The 20,296-nt window shown below is 41.1% G+C and overlaps 1 protein-coding gene across 3 annotated transcripts in view; it reads left to right on the top strand.

Moving 5' to 3' along the window:
- Window positions 1–20,296, top strand: part of LOC121957316 (brain-specific angiogenesis inhibitor 1-associated protein 2-like) — a 108,451-nt gene that overhangs the window by 16,536 nt on the left and 71,619 nt on the right. For all 3 annotated transcript variants that reach the window (XM_042505890.1, XM_042505889.1, XM_042505892.1), the window contains exons 2-3: window positions 2,606–2,681; window positions 7,287–7,373. In XM_042505890.1, coding sequence (XP_042361824.1) covers window positions 2,606–2,681; window positions 7,287–7,373 — 163 coding nt within the window. The remainder of the gene's footprint in view (window positions 1–2,605; window positions 2,682–7,286; window positions 7,374–20,296) is intronic.

Raw genomic sequence — 20,296 nt, 5'->3', positions numbered from 1 at the left:
AAGAGGCAGATGATTTTCAGGATGAGCTGCCGAGGTTGTTTCAGGTTGAGACTGGTGGCACCTTGCCATATTATTCTGCCACAGTGTGAATCCAGGCTAGAAGAAGATTATTAAGTGTTCTCCTGCAGTACTGATGGCTTGTGTAGGGGCTGCTGATGCTGCTGCTGCAGTGTTTTGGTTGTCTCTCTGTCCCCTGGCTGTTCCTGACTTGCTGACTGGGGACCGCCTAATTGGAGGAAGCCCTGGAGGAGCAAAGGAGGAGGAAAGAGAGGCAGAGGAGAAGTAGAGGAAACGATGATGGTGGGAGATGTCAGGCATCATGCATTGTCTGCATTTACACCAGCTCTGCCTGCAGTGAAGTATGATGCTGTATCTCAGCGTATTACTGCTGCCATGACAAAAACAATCTGCAGTTTCTTCTTGTTATGATGAAAATTTGATTATTTTCTCATCATTAGATGCGTACATAAATGTTATTGCGGTACTTGATATTGTCTTAGATTTTGAAAATCGTATTATCATTGTCTTTTCCTGGCTTCAAAGGCAGCTTTATAGATAAGTGATTTCTGGACTTACCAGGCTCTTCAAACTGTTCTTTGCCTTTAAATGCTTATACCCCTTTTACACCAAAATTAGCATGTATCGTATGTATTTATTTATTTATTTATTTTACTGTCAAAACTAATAGAAAAGGCTGATATAGGTGACATAATTCATTTCCATAGCTAGTACTTCAGCAGAAGATGAGTATGTCTTTTTGTTTTTTTTCATGGTGTCGTGTTTCTTAGCGTCATGAAACGCGCTGGAAAACAGGTTAGTTGAATTATTTCACCGACATAATAGAAGTCCTTACATAAATCTTGGTCGTCTATGCAGTGGAAAAAGGTGAATACTTTTTTAATTGGTGCTACATGAACAGAGGAAAAAGGACAATGGCATTGCTCAAAAGGTAGAAAACCTACAACTACCAGAATGCATCAGACCAAGAAATGTGCCTACTGGTGAATGACGATATACAACCTCCATTTGGCAGCCATCCGGCTCCTGTGTTACAGTTAAATAGTAACCTAAAACATATTTCTAAAAACATTTGAGGTGAGGAATAGGCAAACCTGTAACAGAATCTTGGTTTTTAATTGATCTGTCCTGCTTAGTTTTACAGCTTGATCTCTGATTTTTGTTTTTTTTTTTTTTTATGTCTGTTTTCATTGTGCAGGAAACAGTGTGGTGCCCATTCCCTGCTTACAAACTCTTGCATAACAGCAAAACCGGCCATTAAAATACTTTTCCGAAAACATTTTAGGCAAGAAATAGGCAGTGCAGTAAAATAATCTTGATTTATATGCAATCAGCGTGGCCTAGTTTTACTGCTTGATCAGTTTTCGGTCTGAGTTGGAGAGACAGAGGGAGGGGTGGGTGTGTGTCTTGATCAGCGGTCTACTCTTTGTGTCCACAGTGGCGGCGGCATGGTTGGTGGACAATACAAAAATGCAAAAGTACAGCCTGTAATTTGGAGGGATATCTAGGCACTGAGCAGAAGGAGGGAAGTCTGCCATAGTTCATGTACACATACTACCCACAGTGTTTTGATACAAACCTGACTGAAAATGGGCAAGTATCCCTTTAACAGTAGAAAGCACCACGGAGACCAGTGAAAAATGTGTTGGTACTTTCAACTCTTTTTTTTTTCTTTCTGTAACTTATTCAGTCTCTCTTTCAAGCTGGGTACCATTTTAATGATGTTCAAGGGCTGCTTGGACAAAGATGGTTGGTATTTTTTGACTACATATTTTTGTGTTGTGTCAATAAAGAACAGAAAATTTGCACAGCCTTTCCAGTTTCGTGTTTTCATCACTGCCAGTCTCAGCCAGTAAATACCAGTGACCACTACAGAGTAATTTGTCCTGAAAATTAATGCTGATTATAACCTTTTCTATTAAATAACCCAGATGTTAGTGGGTGTAGTTTTTTGTCCAGTGGAATAGGGGCTTTAATCATATCCACATTATGGTGATAATTTATCAAAAATGTCATTGTGGAATTATTTGTGAAAGCACCAATAGTCAAACCTACAATATCATTACAATGTCAAATTGTCAAAAAAAGTGTTCAGCCCTAGGACTCAGAGCTTAGCAGCATTGTATATTATGTTCACCTGTTGAAGTTCATTATTGCTATGTTCTCTCGCAGTCATAGTTAGCCTTTGTATCCATCATCTTAAGCTCTAGTAGAACTACATGCCCCCCTGTCAATGCAAATTTCACACTCACTTTTCCAGTCCATGAGTACCTCTCCCACTCTGCCACCATCATCAACCCAAGCCTCTTTTGCCTCATCCCACCTGGACTGTATCTCACCATAAGAGGAGAGGATGTGGGTGGATATTAACATTCAAGACAACCACTTAGTGTGTCCAAAGATTCTGTCGATGGCTGTGTGAGACACATTCTGTGCAACGAGGTTTGTGTATGTCGGAGAGTGAAAGAAAAGCAGTGAGAGAATTAATAGAGCAAGGTGCCAGTCTTTCTTCTCTGCCCTTGACCCCGCTCTCTCTGCTGATAAGTGAGACCTCCAACTCCCATTTGTCTCTTGTTTTCTCTTTCAGACCATCATGGAGCAGTTCAACCCCTGCTTACGAAACTTTGTTGCCATGGGGAAGAACTATGAGAAGGCCCTTGCCAGTAAGTCCTTTTTTTTCTCATTTATTTTCTCTGTGCTCTCTGTTTCACTGCAGGTTTAGGCACACAGCCAAGCCAACACTCTCTCTGTCTCTCGCTGCATGTGTATATCTACCTTTCTATCTATCTTCCTCTTTGTCTTGCCGAAAAAGGACAATATTTATCCTCTTGTCAAATAGGCAGGCCTTATCATGTGGTGCACAGCCTCTGGCATGGCTTGTATAATATAATGGATGTGTATTCAAAGAAATACAGAAGGCCTTGAATCTGACGCAGACGTGAGGATCATAGTACACTGTCTGACTTAAATTCATACTGGAGAGGCCATCGAGGATGTTTTGCAGGCAATGCACATCACGCACCCTACAGATTATGCCTCGACCACACTGCATGTCTGAGCAGTGTGTGTTGACATTGGCACTGTTTGTTGTTGTGGCGCTGCTGCAGAGCTGCCTACTGCCATGACTACTGTATTTTTACAATTAAAAGCACATACTCTATGCATTTATGAAGCTGTGCAAGCTACTGTATTGTCAGTAACAAGACCCATCAAATATTGTGTCAACTGAAGAGATTCTGTAAAAAGAAACGCTGTCACAGGGTTGTAATTATTTATGTTTATGTTTATTTTGAAACAGAAACCAAAAAGGTTGAGTTAAACAGATAATTGTATTTTCTCATTTCTTTGACATGTAGCATTATTGAAACTGTAGCAAAAGGTGGTATAAAGTCAAAATAATTATCAAAAGACCATGTTCACCACCAATTTTTGCTGAAAACCATAGGCACCATGCAGAATTAAATGGTGAGACTACAACTGTCAGTTGTAGAATTCACAATGGAATTTTCAGATTTTTTTATTTGCACTATGACTCAGTAACAATGTCTTCAAACTTTCCCTCCAAAGCGCCCCTCAACCTCAACACAAGGCCGAACCCCCTCCATCCAAATAATTCAGCAGTTAGTGCCCCCCACTCCTTCCCCGGCCTGTGCTTCTTTCCCCTGACACGCACACTAACTAATCCCGGCCTTGGTGTAGGTAGGAGACAGACTGGTAGGGACTCTCTGAGCCATTAAAGACCCACTTTGCAGGATTGGCTCTACCCAAGGGACTAAGAGGCTCTGATTTGCGGGGGCAGGGGAGTGGGAGGACACACTTCCACCCATATGGTGTTATCACTGAAATTATCCAACACCAGAAATGCCAAAAGGGCTCCATGGGTAGGCCTGCTAGATCTGGATATGGACCCATTCCAGGTTTGCCAACACAGCAGTGAGTCGCTAAATCTCAAAGTGTAAAAGCAACAGATGCATACAACTGAGTGACTTCAACTGCCTACCAAACACAGCCTGGAACTTATTATACAAGTCCCCTGACAGCATGATGAGGACCATGTAGGTACTGAAAATGATCCTTGTCCTGATTAAGAAATGTGTGGTTCTTGCACCTCTTCTCTAGAGTGAAGTATGAGTGATGGATCAGTAGCTTGTAGATGTGCCCCTCCCTCCACCAATTGTCTGTCTGCCTTGCAATCAGAGATCCGATAATCCTCTCCGTCTGTCTCTGTGAGCCCCTCGCCTCACATTTCATTAGACAGGAGTAAAGTATCCGTATAGATCCAGCTTATCTACTCAGCCACCCGTCAGCTGCGCACACACACACTCACATGCTACAACAGCAGCAGCAGCATTGGCAAGTAGAAAGAGTCTGTTGCTTGGAGATCACTTTGAAAAATCTGCTCCCACTCGTGCCTACTCACACAAGCCCCTACCACACATGTGCAAATTCGCATCTACACATTCATGCACACTTTCCACATCAAGGCAGGCAGGGGGTCTGTTTGGCATAATGAGGAGAAATCAGCCGCGATGCTCTGGAGGCTCTCTTCTCAGTTCTCAGGTGTTTCCCCCAGCAAGAGCGAGGAAGGAGGAAACGCGCACCGTACTCTGCCGTTGACTCAGCTGTAATTGGGATTAGCATTAGCATATGTCCCTCAGCCTCGGAGCGGAGCTGTGAGGCTTGCAGCCTGGGAGACTTCCTCTATTGCAAGGGCTGCATCTGTCTGCTAGAATTAGCCTGCCTCTGCCAGGCTATTGTTGTAAATGTGTCTTTCACCTAGCAGCTGTCTGCAGGCACAGGGCCCATCTGTCACCTGGACCGCTGTTGAATTCACCTCTAAAAGCAGCGGCCATTACTCACTGGAGATGGCCCGATTGGCAGGCTGTATGGCAGTCAGGCTTAAATCACTGGAAGCTGAGTCTGCCCTGTGTGACCTTTTGTTGGCCAGCGTAGCAGCAGTTGGAATAATAGGGACTGAGGTGGATATTGATCTGGGCAACCAGGAGTACTCTGGATCTTTATTTAGTCAGCATGAAGGGAGAAGAGACATGGCTGCTGATTAGGATTAACCTCACTGACTGTTTTTTGTGTATCCTGGAGATCTAGGGCAGAGGTCAAGCATTTTGTGTGTACAAGATTACGTTTCTGTGATATCTTGTTTTACTGACCCTCGAACTTCCTTGTATGTTGTTGTAAAACCAGATTATTTTAGCAATTAGGTGACCTCACTAGATTGTAAAGCCAATTAGAGTAACATTACTACACTTTTTTTTATCAATGCTAGAGGGAACGACTCCTTTAACTAACCCCTCCCCTAAAAGTCATGCTGCAGTGTCAGCCACAATGAAATATGACAAACATGCTAAAAAAATTACTGTAAAAGTTAATCTGTTCACACCCTGTCTAATCAGTAACTTTCTAACATGATGCTGCCAAAATATGTATACATAGATTCTGTGATTTTGTCACATCTTGTGTTACCTGGTTATACAATCGTGCAGTAAAAACACTTGACAAAAGGCCAATTTATTTACATCACTGTCACATTCTGATAAACCTGAACATGTAAAGTTTCACCACAGTATTGCATTTGCAAATAGTAATCTTATCTGCAAGTGTTTACATGGCCTGACTAAGGCTTGCTGTGACATGTTGCAAAAGTAACAGACCTTTAAATTGTCTCCTAGGAATAAAACGGGAGGAAACTGTAAAGTATTGTACTGGAAGTCCTCCTTTCCCAAGCATCCTTTTCTATAATTCGAGCTAAAATATGGAATTAGCTCACAATTACTTTTCTGAAAGCAGACCACAGTTGACTAAAATTGTGAAGGAATTTCTAAAAGCCTAATGCCCTGAGGACTGTAACAAAGAGTTCAAGGCGTCAACCTGGCCTCCGAATTCCCCAGATCCCAATACGATTTAGCATCCTTTTGACGTGTTGGTACCTCAGAGGTCCTGTGCCCATGCCTCAACAGGTCAGTATCACTGCACCCCTAGTCTGCAAAACATAACAGAAAGTGGTAATGCTGTTCCTACAAGGTCAACAATATGTAGTATGACATAGTTTTATCTTGTTATCTGTGATCATGTTTTATGATATTTTAAAGGCCCTTCTAGTAACAGGCATTAGAAATTAGCAATACTGTGATACATTTCATTGGATAATTGTCATGCAGTTCTCTAGGCAATCTGTATTTGTCCCTTTCAAATAAACCATAAAATGAAACAATACAGCACAGTTAGTGTTGCAGAAGGACACCCCATCAGGTTGAAGTCATGCCAGTACAGGTGTGCCGAGCTTAATCCATCCAATAATCAACAGTCTCCCCAAGTCACGGTGTCACCCTGCTGTCCAGTGTTCAGACATATTGACCAAAAACATGAAATCGAATGGAGGAAGGAAAAGGCCAGTTGTGGTAAACAGCATGTGGTTAACAGCATGACATTGCTGTTTCCTTGGGGGGAACAACAATGTTTTATCACAGCTATTGGCTGGCAAATATTGTATTTTAGAGGTCCATAGATCAAAAGGAGTCCAGGAATGAAAAAAACACCCAAATATTGACTCAAACACCAGACATCATAAACTTATACACACACAAGTGAGCTGATTGACTCACTGGTCTGCACTGTGTACTTATCATAGATGTAGCAAATACAAGCTATTAAAAGCATGAAAAAACAAAGTGTTTCCAGTTGTTATCTGGAAAAAACTGATAAATTCAGAGCGACATTAATTTAGGCTTCACTGAGTGTGAAGTGTGGGGGGAATTTACCTAGTGCCAAAAACCCCTTCTAAATATTAAGCTTGCTCACTTGCGCTTTGCGGTGATAATAAACCAACTTTCCTTCTCATTATAACACAAAGCCTGAAACAAAATACAACAGAAAACACATTTTTGTGCTCATGTGGCTTCCACATCAAGCACAGATTATCTGTCAGAAAGTAATTTCCTCCTTGCAATCAAGTACACAGAATGCAAACAAGATGATGTTGAGTAATTACGTAGCAACATCAGTGTTGCTTATTTTCTGGTGGCGAGAAGCTGTGATTCACCGCTTCCGATGCCTCTGAGGAAAAGCAGAGGTGGAAGGAAAGAGTGCAAATGTATCAGCGTCACCGGCCAGACTGCTGACGACTTTGTTTACACAAAGACAAACTGTATTACACTTGTCTCTTCCATATTCATAGAGACACACTGCAGTGGTACTTTAAACTTAATAACCCCGTCTGCCTTCTTTTTGTTGTTGTTTTTCTTTGTCTCTAGATGTGACATTTGCTGCCAAAGGCTACTTTGATGCGCTGGTCAGAATGGGTGAACTGGCCAGTGAGAGTCAAGGATCCAAAGATTTGGGTAAGTAATTTGACATACACCTGACGCCCCCGGCTTTTTTCTGCCACTTTCTCTCTTCTTTTTTCTGTCTTTGTGTTGGCCGCAAGGGCCTACAACAGCAGCAGCGTACACACACACATACGCCATCTAACATCTGTGTAAAGCAGTGTTAGGGGGAGCTAAATTGCATTCAGAGAGACATGTGTGGGTTGATACAGGAGGTGTTTTTTTTTTTTTTTATTTGATTTTTTTCTGAATCGTTTTAATCCTTTAGCAGTTTGTTGTTAAATTGTGTCCTGGAGGAAAGAACTTATTTATTTATTTATTTTTTCAATTTGCGGGCCTCCTTTTGTTGAGAGAGTGTTATCAGAGTTAGAAAAAGGTAACAATAATGAATCAGCACAGCCAGGTGGAAGCTGAACGTCATTTATTTACAGCCTTATACGCTGATGGTAACTTGTTTTTATTCAAGCTAAAGCTTAGAAAGGCCATTGTTTTTATATGACAGGTTCAGAGTTTGTATTGATTCTGTGTTGAAAAATGTATCAGAAGACCAGATGTTTGAAGTGTTGCACCTTATGTGATGGGTGTAAGTCATGTCAATTAGGTGTGCCTGTGTGTGCATGTGTGTTCTGGCTACAAATATAGAGGTCAATTGGCAACCAACACCTGGTCCTCTCATAGTGAGCTGTTTCCTTGGTGATGGGCGTCTGTATTTGCTGTCATCGGCCCATGGGAAATCAGCTCCTGTTTGAAGAGATTCCCTTTGCACTGATTGTGCTTTCGACTGCTTGATCTGCGTGGAAGTAGCTGTTGATTTGACGGGGCCTTTGTTGCAGTGGAGCTGCGATGTAGTTTTGGGTTTCCTCCAGCCCCAGCCAACAGGGACTGACATGAAAGTGCTCTCAGGATGTTTTATTCAGTAAGCGGCCCTCTCTCTCTCTCTTTTTTTCTCTATCTCTCTATCTCTGTGAGGTTTTCTATTGATACAGCAGTATCTTCGTGTTGAACTGAGCCTCACTTACAGTAGCGGGCTTTTCCAAGACACACAGCCTCAGCTGAACTTGTCACGAAGAGAGAGCAATGTTTACGTGATCGGACTGACAGCTGATCTAATCTCTTCTTGCACCCAACAATAGTGTGTCTCTAACAGCTAGGGATTCTTTTAAAGAATACTTATTGTCAGAAACTATTTTATATTCCTATGAGTGCTGCTCGACACCCCCTTATTCTTACACATATTGCCATGGGAATTTAGAAAATTTTGCGTGTGTGTGTGTGTGTGTAGAAGTATATCAATTTACTCACCTCCTTTGTCATAAGTATGCATGAGTGAACAGAAAACGGATTCAGTTTTCAAAAGCCCTGCCTGGAGGACGATCTGCAAAGGACTGGATATTTGCAATGACTCATCCTCTCTGTCTTTATATCTGTCTGTTTTTGTCTGTGCTCATCGACTGAATCTCTCTGCAGCTAAAAGTTGAAAAAGAAGGGTTGTGGTGTAGCTAAAGATATTAGCCCGTTGTTCATTGCCAGTCTCCAGCACAATGCACCAGCATCTAACACTTTTCCCTCCCTGCCACCATGGTCCCAGAGGGAAGGATTGGTGTTGTTTTATTTTCCAGCCACCTGCTTTTGGAGTCCCCACCCTGAGGTTAGCGCCAGTGCCCTGACCTCCTGTCAAAACCATGCACAGGGATGAGTCCCAAAGCTCAGGGTTTCCTCTTTGACCGGTGGTTGAGCACAGAAATATCCACAGAGTGGAGGAAAATAGACACTGAAGGTCAGCCAAACAAACCACAGCCCGTTTGCTAAGGTTGACAGCACATAGAACATAGAGGTGAGATATTGCTTGCGGAGATCAAACTTAATTTGATTAGAGAGTAAGCTCTTAAATCTCTGTTTTGCAATAAATCTTGTCCTAATCTTATTTTTTTTCCCAGGAGATGTTGCTATTTTCTCTTTAAATCAAATAAGTGCATAACATAATCATATAATCCCCAACAGTAACGTTCGGAAGTTCAATATGAATTCCACCCACTCGTAATGTGTAAGTAAATAAGAAAAACCTGTTTTTTAATGTAGCACTTTGTAGCAATTTTACACAATTTATATACAATCCCCCACCCCACACCCAAGACATAACACAGGGATGAAGATCTACAATAACACAGGGATGAAGATCTACAATAAGGCCTGCATATGAAAGAGAGTTCTTAGTAGCCACTTAAAACAGTCCAAATATTCAACAAATCTGATAGATGGGGGAGGATAATTCCAGAGGTTTGGGGCTTAATCACCAAATGCACGATCACATTTGTTTTGAAGGTGGAGCGAGGAATGGATAAAAGACTGAGATTTTCAAGAAGTAGATAAGGAACGAGGAGATCAGAAATGTAAGTGGGGAGCAAGGTTGTGCAATGCCTTACATGTAATCAGTAGAATTTTGTAGTGTATTCTGACTCTCACAAGACCATTGGAGGGATGCAAAAATGGGTATATTGTGTGACCAATGGCTAGTTCTTGTTAGTAGCCTGGCAGCTGCATTTTGAACCAACTGTAAGCGAGAAGAGCAGCTTGATTAAGGCACATGAATAGGTAATTGCAGTGATCTGGATGGCAGAAAATAAAATTGTGAATTAATAGTTCAAGACCATTAGAAGAGAACATACACCAAATTTTTGCGATATTTCTTAGCTGAAAGAAAGAGCTCTGAACTAGCTTGGTGACATGGTGGTCAAAATTCATAGACTGATCAAAAAAGATACCAAGATTCTTAGAGATTGGTTTGATTTTTTCGTAAATTGGGCCAATAAACTAATCTGCTGCAGTGGCAAATTTATCACAACTAGTAAAAAGTTCTGTCTTGTCTTGGTTTACGTGAAGGAAATTAAGAGACATCTAATCTTTGGTAGAATCATGAAGGGACGTCAGTTGATTTAGGTTACGTGGTTTGGCAGAATAGATCGGTGTATCATCAGCATAACATCAAGATGTGTCTTAGAAGTGAGTGATTGATGTGTTATGTATTGATGAAGATTTTAAAAATTGCACTGTAGATATTAAGGCATGAGGAGACATATTTTGGATCTCTCAGGCCATCAGACACAGTTCTGGGCTCACAGGCTTCTTTATGTTGTCGGATTTGAAATGTCTGGCCTTAGAAGTTGATAGAGATGTACATGAGTGTAAAGTCAGGCTTCAAAGCATCATGTTCTCTGAGTATAAACACTTATAGCCTTGATTTTCCACAGTTTGATCAGTCACATGATCAGAGGGCTTCATGTTAACAGTGTTTCTTTGAAGAGTTGATTGAGTTCATTGGCTGACGGAACGATAAATATCTTCTGTTTTTCCATGACCTGCCTATATTTGCGCATACTCACACATTCATTTGAGCGTATGCGTTTGAGCTCTTGTTGCAGCTCTTTAAAGCCTGTTAATTCCACCAAGGCTCTGTAAGAGACGGGCTGCAAATGGTCCCACCTACACACCTAAGAGTCGGCAGCTGCTCTCCATCTCTTTCTTCCTCCCTCCTCCCCTTTTTTCCTCCCATCTTTCACACACATGCACAGACAAACATTATGCTTAAGGGAATGAAATTACCTTGTGAAATAATGCCCTCTGTTGCTGTTTTTATTATTGACGAATCAGCATGAGCTGCACCCTGGTTTTAATTCATTCCTTTGGAACACAGCATTTTCCCACAGGGATCCACCCTTTTACTTTGTGTGCGTGCATGTGTTCATGCCTCTTTAATTGACTTGGTTATGTGCATTTTCTATGCATAAATCTCTTGTTATTTCTATGTGTTTATACAATATGAGTGCTCTTTTAATCCACTTGTGTATATCTCTGCCTAAAGAGACTCTCTCTCGCCATCCCCACTACTCCCACACACTCCCGCCCACATATCCTCCTCTGGTTGGGCTAATCATCGCCTGTCACTTTGCCACCCACACACACATGCATGCACACATGCAAGCCAACACACATATGTGCACACACACACACACACACATACACACACACCTGCCCTCCCTATCGTTCCCTTCTCTCCCTCTGTTTCTGCCATCCTCCTCTTCCTTTATCCCTCTCCGTGAAGAAGGAGTGAGCACTTATTACCTCAGTGACATGTGTGGCTTTCCAGCCCTCTGAAGGAAATACAGGAAATGGAGACTTTGTGGGGCTGGATACATTTACGACAATCTTAAACAACCAGCTCTACTTCATTGTGTTTATATTCGCCTGGATTAAGAGGCTTGTTATTTACGACCAGACCCATTGCCAAGGCAATTCAGAGGTTTTAACTCCCCCTGTAATTCCTAGTATTTTGATTTGTTATCAGTAGTAGTGCTCCTTTTATCTTTGTTGTAACTGACAGTGGTCCAACCCATCAGCCATCTTTGTGTTGTCACACAAAGCTTTTGAATGGCTCAAAAGTCAGTTGAAGCTTTTATTCAAGTGCTTGAACACTGAAGAGATTACAATGTCCAAAAAATGTCGTAACACAACGTTTGAATGAATTTAAACTTAGCCTTTCCTAAACTTCTTGTAGAATTAACATATGTGATGTCTCTGCTGCCTGATGTGACAAGCTAATGCTAAACAGTCTTATCTTTAGTCATGTTTTACTACTTATTGTTGAAACCAGCATTGCTCTTGAGTTTCTTCAATTGGGTGAGCAAAGAGTTAATCTGACTGATTGCATGCACTGCTGCCTTATCAGTTGACGGTGTGTTTTCGGAACACCCCCACTGGAGTTCAAGGCAGAAGCCTCTCAGTTTACTGTGAAATTTTAATTTCAACCAAAGATTATAGATCTTATTTGTCTATGTTCAAATAATATTTTGTATATTGAATAACATTGCTGTCACAGTGAATTTCAGTACTCGTTTTCGGCAGTATTTATACATCAGTTCTTGCTGCAGTTTCTCGCTCTCTGTTATGGTTAATGTTTACCACACTCATTCTGCTATTCTCTGCTTTTAAACAAAAAAAAAAGTTGTTGTCATATTATAGCCTTGTTCAGAGATGCACCAATTGTAAAGTTCTGGGCAGAGACCAATACCAACATTTAAAATAACAATTTCACTGATAGGCAGTAGTTGTTGATGTTTATTTTGTTATGTTTATTTATTTCCCCTTATGAGCCAGGAAAAAAAAAAATCTTAACTACATGTATACACTATAACAAAATACATAAATAAATAATAGCTGTTTTAAAGTCAGTCAGCCCCTTACTACACTTAATTTGAATGAGCACAGATTTAATCATACAACTTTATAAAAAACAACCTTTAAAATAGCCTTTCACATGAAAATCATAAAAAAAACCAACTGCTTAAAAACTGCTTTTTTTAATAAAAATATATCATTATTCCCTCTCTGTGTTTTTATATTGCTGATCAAAACATCAACAATTTTCCAAAATTTTACAAGATTACATTTGAACACAACATGATAATATTTTAATTTACCTTTGCCCAATTGTCATTTTTACTGAACAGAGCATGAATGCATCATGATGGAAATGATGCAACTTCCGTTAGTTATGGACATTTTGGCTAAAGTTAATTAGCTCTTCTCCTGCTGATTTCAACACAGATTTGTCGGTCAATACAGTTGAATTAACAGAGAAAAAAAAAGGGTACGCTCTCTGATGCGTCAATAGTGAGTTTATTGCCTCCTGTCGTCGTGATGACGACGCAGGCAAGATCTCTGTTTGTCCTAACCACAGATCCTGTTGTATCCATGACAACAGGACAATGTTAGTCATTAAACTCTGATTTTAAGCCTGCTCAAAATGGATGTGAAACATCAGAAAAACTTCAGTGAATGTCATCTTCTTTGCCGATAGGCTGGTGGCAGTCAACAAGGTGGTTATCGGCCGATATCGTATGTCCACAATGAGAATCTTTTTCCCAACGTTATTAAAATGGTATGGAATATCTTTATTTAAAATATTGTATCAAAGTTAGAAATTCCAGTATTGTGACAACACTATACATTTATACAGAAGGAAATAGGTTTCTTGCAATGGGGCTGTTAATGACTTGCTGTCATGGTCAGCTGTTGTTTTAGTGCCCTTAGGTGAAAGAGAGTTGAGAGCTCCTCTGAGCTTGGCGGGGTGTGTTCCACTGTGCTGTCCTACATTGCTTGCGTTTCACTTTTGGAAGTGTGTAAAAGTCAGACTACTCACTGAGAATCAGCCTAATTCTAGGAAATGTATGTAGCACAGTAATTTTAAAATATAAATTTATTTACTGCGGCTTTTCTTCATCTTGACCTCTGGTTAACAATTAAAAATAAACTCTCCCTTGGGTCGTTTGGCTGATTAGTCAGTTTTGAAGAACCTGGACAAGAGTGTGAAGTGCTTACAGTTCAGCCTTCGGAGCCAGAGCAAATCAAATCTCTTTCTCTGCTCTTATCAACTTCTATAACCTTGCTAATTACCAGGTTTTAATAACACACATGTATGATTCAGCACAGAGTTGTGTCTTTTGGGAAATTACATGCATTAGGAGGAGAAAAAATGGGGTCATAATGTAATCAACCAATGGATTGCTAAGGTTGCTGGTGGGGAGAGAGAGTGAAAAAACAAGCACAACAACAAAAAACCCTAGCCCTCCCAGTAATTACCTGTAAGAAAAAAAGGCTCACAAGGGGAAAAATGAGGCTGCAAACAGTTGTAGCATAATTGTCTTTTTTAGGTTAATGGATCTGGGACAGAAGCATTAAATTTCTGCTTGTAAATGGATGCCATCTAGAAGGCTATATGACATGTCTTTTGCTAAGAGCAGAGGTTAGCAGTGGTGGGTGAAGCATTAACTATGACATGAATGAGCACCCACTATTACACATTACACATGTATACACACAGTTCTCTCTCTCTCTCTCTCTTTCTCTGTTCCCCCTCTCTGTCTTCAGTCTGGCCTACCTCTCTCCTCCTCTAGCACCTGTCCCTGTTTAAATGAGAGCAGAGGAGCTCTTTTCTTAGCTCTGTCCCAACATCCCAGGGGTCCCTGCCTTCTCCTGCTCTATTTCTGAGACACGCAATGCATGATGGGAAGCCAGTGGCCTCTTGCTCTCCATCTACACACATTTGCATTACCCTTCATTCGTTCGTGGCAGTGACATGTGCTGCAGGTGAGCTTAGGTGCAGCTGGGATGGTCAAATCTGCACAAACAACTCTCTTTCCCTCTGTGTGTTTTCTTAACACACTCCAGTTGAGTATACAGGATATATTTCCATTCTGCATGGGTTAGGCTGGCATACAACACTGCAAAGCACCACAGTTTGATCCAATCAGTTTGTCCACAGTTTGAGTGATTTGATATCGTGATGTGTGGAAATCTGCATTGTGTAGGTGTGTTGGTTTCAGAGGTTGTCTGTGTTGATTACACAAGAGCTCCTAGAGTATTTTTAAGTATAGAAATGTCATCATTTCATGATATTGGGTGCAATTTGTCCTGTGTTTTGCATATGTCCATTGCTGTCAAAGAAGCTGTGTGTGGACCAAAACTAAAACTAAACTCATTTAAATGTAGGTAACAGCAGCATTTTTTTTCAATCCTGCAGTGTTTGCATCCTTTTTTCCACATAGAAGTTAGCTGAAATAATAATTATATGCCCACCATTGTTCTCCCTCATGAGTGCATGGTGAGACTTGATTACACTCTGTGTTTGGTGACCCTTATGGACTCTAATGACTTCAGGCTTTTTTACTGGCAAGATCAAATAACACACACAGTCACTCACTCAGGCCCTCCTTGAATCTCTATACTTCAACACATGCTTGACTCTGCTGTTTTTCTTACTGTGTGAAGGGCTCTGCTACAAAGCTTTGGAGAAAACTGTGCTATCATAAAGGCTTAAAAAATGGTGTTTGAGTTCACTTCAGGTTCTTTTCTGTTACATTTGAGGTATCACTTGTTATTGCTGCATTCTTGAGGGATTTCCCCATCATCCAGTTTTTGCTTCAGTACTTCTGCATGCCTAAATTGCAGAGCGCTTACACAAAATGAGATGATAGATGTTCACTTCAGGTCTCTCTTATCTGGTATTTACATTTGATGTATCAACCAACTTGTTAATGCTTTGCATTCCATGATATGGACTTCCCATCTTCATGTCACCCACATTAACATTACTAAAGCCTGTTTAACGGCCCATCCGCAGTCTGAAAGGCTGCTGGGGAGAGGAGTGTTAAAAGCGACGTGTGTGAATGGGTCGTTCAAATACCAGCTCCAACCAGGAGGGAGAGCTCTGAATATGCATATAAACACTCACACACACTTTGGTCCCCTCTTGGCAAAATCTGAAAAATTTCACCAGAGGCCATAACACATGACTTTATGATGATTTAGAGCATGTCCAAGTGGGGACTTAAAAAATGTCCCCTGTTAGTTTTGCCGTTCCCTGTTGGTGACTGTGTAACGATGAGTATGTTCCCTGTTATATATATGCGCGAGTGCACACACACACACACACACACACACTCTTTAATCTGTGTTTCATACTCAGAATTACTGTTCCTTTTCTTAATCTGTCAGTTTTTTAAAACTCCTTTTACCATTGTTTTACTGTTTTTCTCCCTACTTTGTTGCGCTACAATTCTCCAGAGTTTGTCACATCAGTTACAGTGCTATTCAGTGCTAATTTGTCACTTTTGCTTTCAGCAACAAGAAAAAGCAGATATGTTATTATCGGGAGGGGGTTTTGTGCTGCAGTAATAAAAGTTTCTCTTAAGGCTGGTATACATTGAAATTGATAAATGCCTCAATAGCAAGGGTCTGATTTGTTTGTTTACATTTTTTCCTGACTACTACAACAGCGTAGATGGATTGCGCATGCCAACGACGTTTTGTCAATGCGTGTTGACATTGGACGTAGGTCGCAGCCTGCGATTCAGTAGGTGATGTCATCGTCTGCATAGATCAAACTTAAGATCATTCCGAAGTTTATTAAAACCTACGTTACACAGTGTAGCTTGCACTAAACTAAGACTGCAAAAATCTCTTTGCAGGAGGCTTTAGAGGACACACTTTTAATGAGAGTTTAAGTCATGGATTGCTTTTGCAGCCTTCTTTCTGTCAATTTACCAACTCTCTGCTGTATCATAAAACCTTGTTTCAGTCATTGGAAATATGATTATAAAAGATTATATTTCATGACGTATATGATAAATAATCCAGCCCACTGAGATAGTATGCTACGGACCAATAAACAACTGTTTAGCAGCAGACATATCAGCCATGCAGAATGTTCTTAGCTTGTGCGTAATAGAAGAGTGCTGGAATTTTAGAGCTGACACGTTGTGAAATGTTATGTCAGATTTATGTTTGGTTTAGCCTCGCAGATAGCCAAAGTCCACTTCTGAAATGGCAACTTTTGTCATCAGGTATTGAGAATGACACCTGAGTTTTCTGTATAGACGGTATAAAACAATGGACATAGCCATAATGATGTCACCCATTGGTTTGTGGACCTGTGCTAAAGCTCTGAGTTTGGCGTTTTTCTTTATTTTATCATCAAAACAAAATAAACTTACCGAAAAACATGAGCTTCCAATTCCTTTGAGGGTCTCTTCATACAACCAAATGCAGAACATACATTTTGAAGGTGAACAAAACATTTCAGTTATGGCACACTTTCATGAAAGATTAACTCAATGAAACAGCGACAGCTATGGCTACGCCTCTTCTCTGTGAATCAGGGCGTACACCATGATGGCATTACCTAATCAATATGGCGCATTGGCAGCAACTTGTCAACAGACAGGGCCTAAAGTTGTGCATAATTTTAAACCATATCAACATTAAACAGGTGAGTTATATAAGTGAAGAATCCCCCCCCCAGGCAGCAGCCATGTATGGGGAAATTAGCCCAAAACTGGTCTTTGTACCAGGCTGTAAACATGGTTATTTTTGCTGGAAAGTTGGGCATTTTAACATAAGAGTTTATGGAGATTGACTCACACTTGGAGCCAGTCTGAAGTGACCATTAAATGAACTGCTGTTTTTGGCTTTTCCGTGACAGCCCCATTGGTTTTCTGTCCCTATTCCAGGCTAATTAGGTAATTTTCATAACTTTAACAATAACTTTATTGTAAATTTTGCCAAGTTGTAATCATTTTGTTATAATTCAAAAACTTCTGGTCCCATGAGGCTTTGACAGCCATTCTGTGACTCAGGACTCATGGGATATTTGGTTGTTGAGCTCAAAATAAACTAGTATTGAAATATGCTATCCTTGTTAAAATGACGACATTGCTTTGTTATATTTCAGCTTTTTGCTGCATAAAATGTGAATGCTTGAGGGTGGTGGAACAAAGGCTTAAAAAGAGGCCAGGATTTTGGCTCACTGATACCAGATGGTTTGGCTTTGCTATATACACTCTTATCCAGTAGGCAATGCATGATAACCTACCTTAGACCTTCTTGGAATAAATGCAAAGATTACTTGCAACTGTCCTCTGGCCCACTTCTCTTCGACAGGCTTACATGTCTGCTGTTAAGCCTTCATTGTGGCCTAAATGTGTGACACCATTGCTGGACAAACTTATATTTGGCTAGTAGGTTGGACAGCTGTGATGACTGAGCATCCGGTTTTAGCAACATGTCATATATACAGTATATCGATATTTTTCTCCTGTGAATGAACAAAGTAGGAAAAGAGTTCAAACTGAGTTTATCCTCCAGTTCACAAAACTGCAAAATGTGTGTGTGTGAGAGAAAAAGAGAGAGCGCGAGGGATGGATGAACTGTAAGCATAAACTGCCCTCAGTCCCAGATTGTGCTTAGATATTGTGGTTTCACAGGGAGTGTACTCATACACATGTACACAAATGCACACACCTACACACTCACATGGCCACCCAGACTCGCAGCTATTATCTGAGTCTGGCACGTTATCCCGCTGCCCCATTATAGTTGCCACTTGTTTGTTTCCCTTGTGACTTGGCATTCTAGATAGAGAGGTATTAACATCACTGTACTTTTTAGCCACAACCACTACACACACACACACACGAAAATACACACACTGTACACAAACTATCCAGATGGGATCACTCCATTTTCCTCCCCAGGGAAGTGTAGATGCTGATGTAACGAAAACTGATAGTAAGGGTCGAGATCTTTGAACAGTGTTTTGTAACACAGCACTTTGCAGCCGCTGGCCCTCATCTTGCAACTTCTCCCATGGCAACGACCCTAGCATTATCCTGCTTCCATGACAACCCGTAGTGAATCCGACTTGACCTTCACCAGTGATTCAGTTTCTCTCCATCCACCTCCATTCTCTCCCTCCCTCCATCGCTGTCTCTCTTGTTCTCGCTGTTCAATGTTGCAAACTTCCACTTTTTTTTCTGCACCATAGCCCACATTCTGTTTTTCTGTTTTTTTTCTTTTTCTCTACCTGTGTGGGTGTATCATCGCTCCTGTTACACAAGCAGTCAATACATCTACACAAGCTGATGTCACACTTCAGGGGACAGTCTGTTCATGTGCACCCAGAGTTCTGTGTCCATGCTTCCTTCTCTGACTCAGTTGTTTAAGCTAGCAGGCATGTGGTTGCTTGTCGCGGAGCTGCAGGTGCAGATCAACCTGAGCTCACCTCCTCACAAAGGACCTATTGTTTCCTCTCAGCCAGGGACACAGGCGGAGTTAAAGCCAGCTTGGGAGTATTGATACAGCAATGACAAAACTATGAGAGTTTATTTGCTAGTGTGTTCGTGTGTGTATGTATGCACATTCTGTGCACATTGGTGAGTTTGCTACACTGACTATTGACTTGTCTGTCATGTCACCCTTAGCTGGTATGCGGATATCCTCGTCAGGCTTGCAAATCTTCCACTCAGTCTCGCAGGTTGTGTCATGCCTGCCAGATAATTTCTGCACGAAACAATAATGTTGCACAACACATTCAGATTTTCCGCATTATGCCTCTTTATTGATTCTTGATTGAATTCTCCGTTGTTAACTGCCCCTGAAGGTTCCAATCCAATTTTCTGTGTTGTTGTGTGATATGATATCGAAGTTGCCATGGTAACTGTTTGCATATCCAAGTGTGGATTTTTTTTTTTTCTATGCTGTGGCATCGTGCATTGTGCAGTAATGAAACTGCAGATGACAAGAGGAGATCGCTCATAGATTCATTCAGTCTTAACCCTTTGGGCTTCTTGCAAACATCCTGTCCTACTGCCAGTTTACTTGACGTGTGTGTGTGTGTGTTTATGTGTGTCTTTGTGTGTGTCTGTGGCACGGCGATGGCTGCTCATTTGTTAATTGATCCAGCCAGTTGAGGCCGCCAACAGAATGCCAGGGTTTCTAAGCCTGAAGGGCTGTGATCAGGGATGAGTATCTGTAAGCTGCTTAGCAGGCCTGCTGGGAAGTGACGGGATGCTTTGGCCTGCTTCTCTGCTCCTGTGAGGCACAAGATCAGCGGGTTGCACAATGGACCTGGCTGTCTTGGGTATACAGAAGTTGTAGGGCCGGTGGTTGCCCTGAATTTAGCATGTGATAAAAAGCAAATCTCTTCTAAACACTGACTGATTTGGATTTTGACACCTCCATGTTTTTGGTGACGAGCGGGTCAACAACATGGTCGAAATAGAATTTGACTAATTAGTAGGTCATTATTTATATCAGGGTTGAACCTCTGTTTAAAAAGGTCCACAGTGCTGCAGAATGTTGAGCTCACATGGCTCTTCAGGAATTCATCTTTTACTGTTCTGACGTCATTGCAACCCTTAAATTTATGTCCCCCCTATTTAGCATTTGTAAGCAGCATATGAACACTTGATAAAAGACACCCTCATATAGCTGTAAGCAGACAACTGTCACAGGACAAATGTCAACAACTGTAACTCATCCTGATGTATAAACAGGCTGTTCACGTGCAGTATTCATACTGTGCAGTATTCATACTAAGTATTAAA

The sequence above is a fragment of the Plectropomus leopardus genome, chromosome 17 (genome assembly GCF_008729295.1).
Source record: "Plectropomus leopardus isolate mb chromosome 17, YSFRI_Pleo_2.0, whole genome shotgun sequence".
In the NCBI taxonomy this organism is placed as follows: domain Eukaryota; kingdom Metazoa; phylum Chordata; class Actinopteri; order Perciformes; family Serranidae; genus Plectropomus; species Plectropomus leopardus.
The sequence above is the reverse complement of the archived record's forward strand: the minus strand, read 5'-3'. Positions and strand labels throughout refer to the sequence as shown.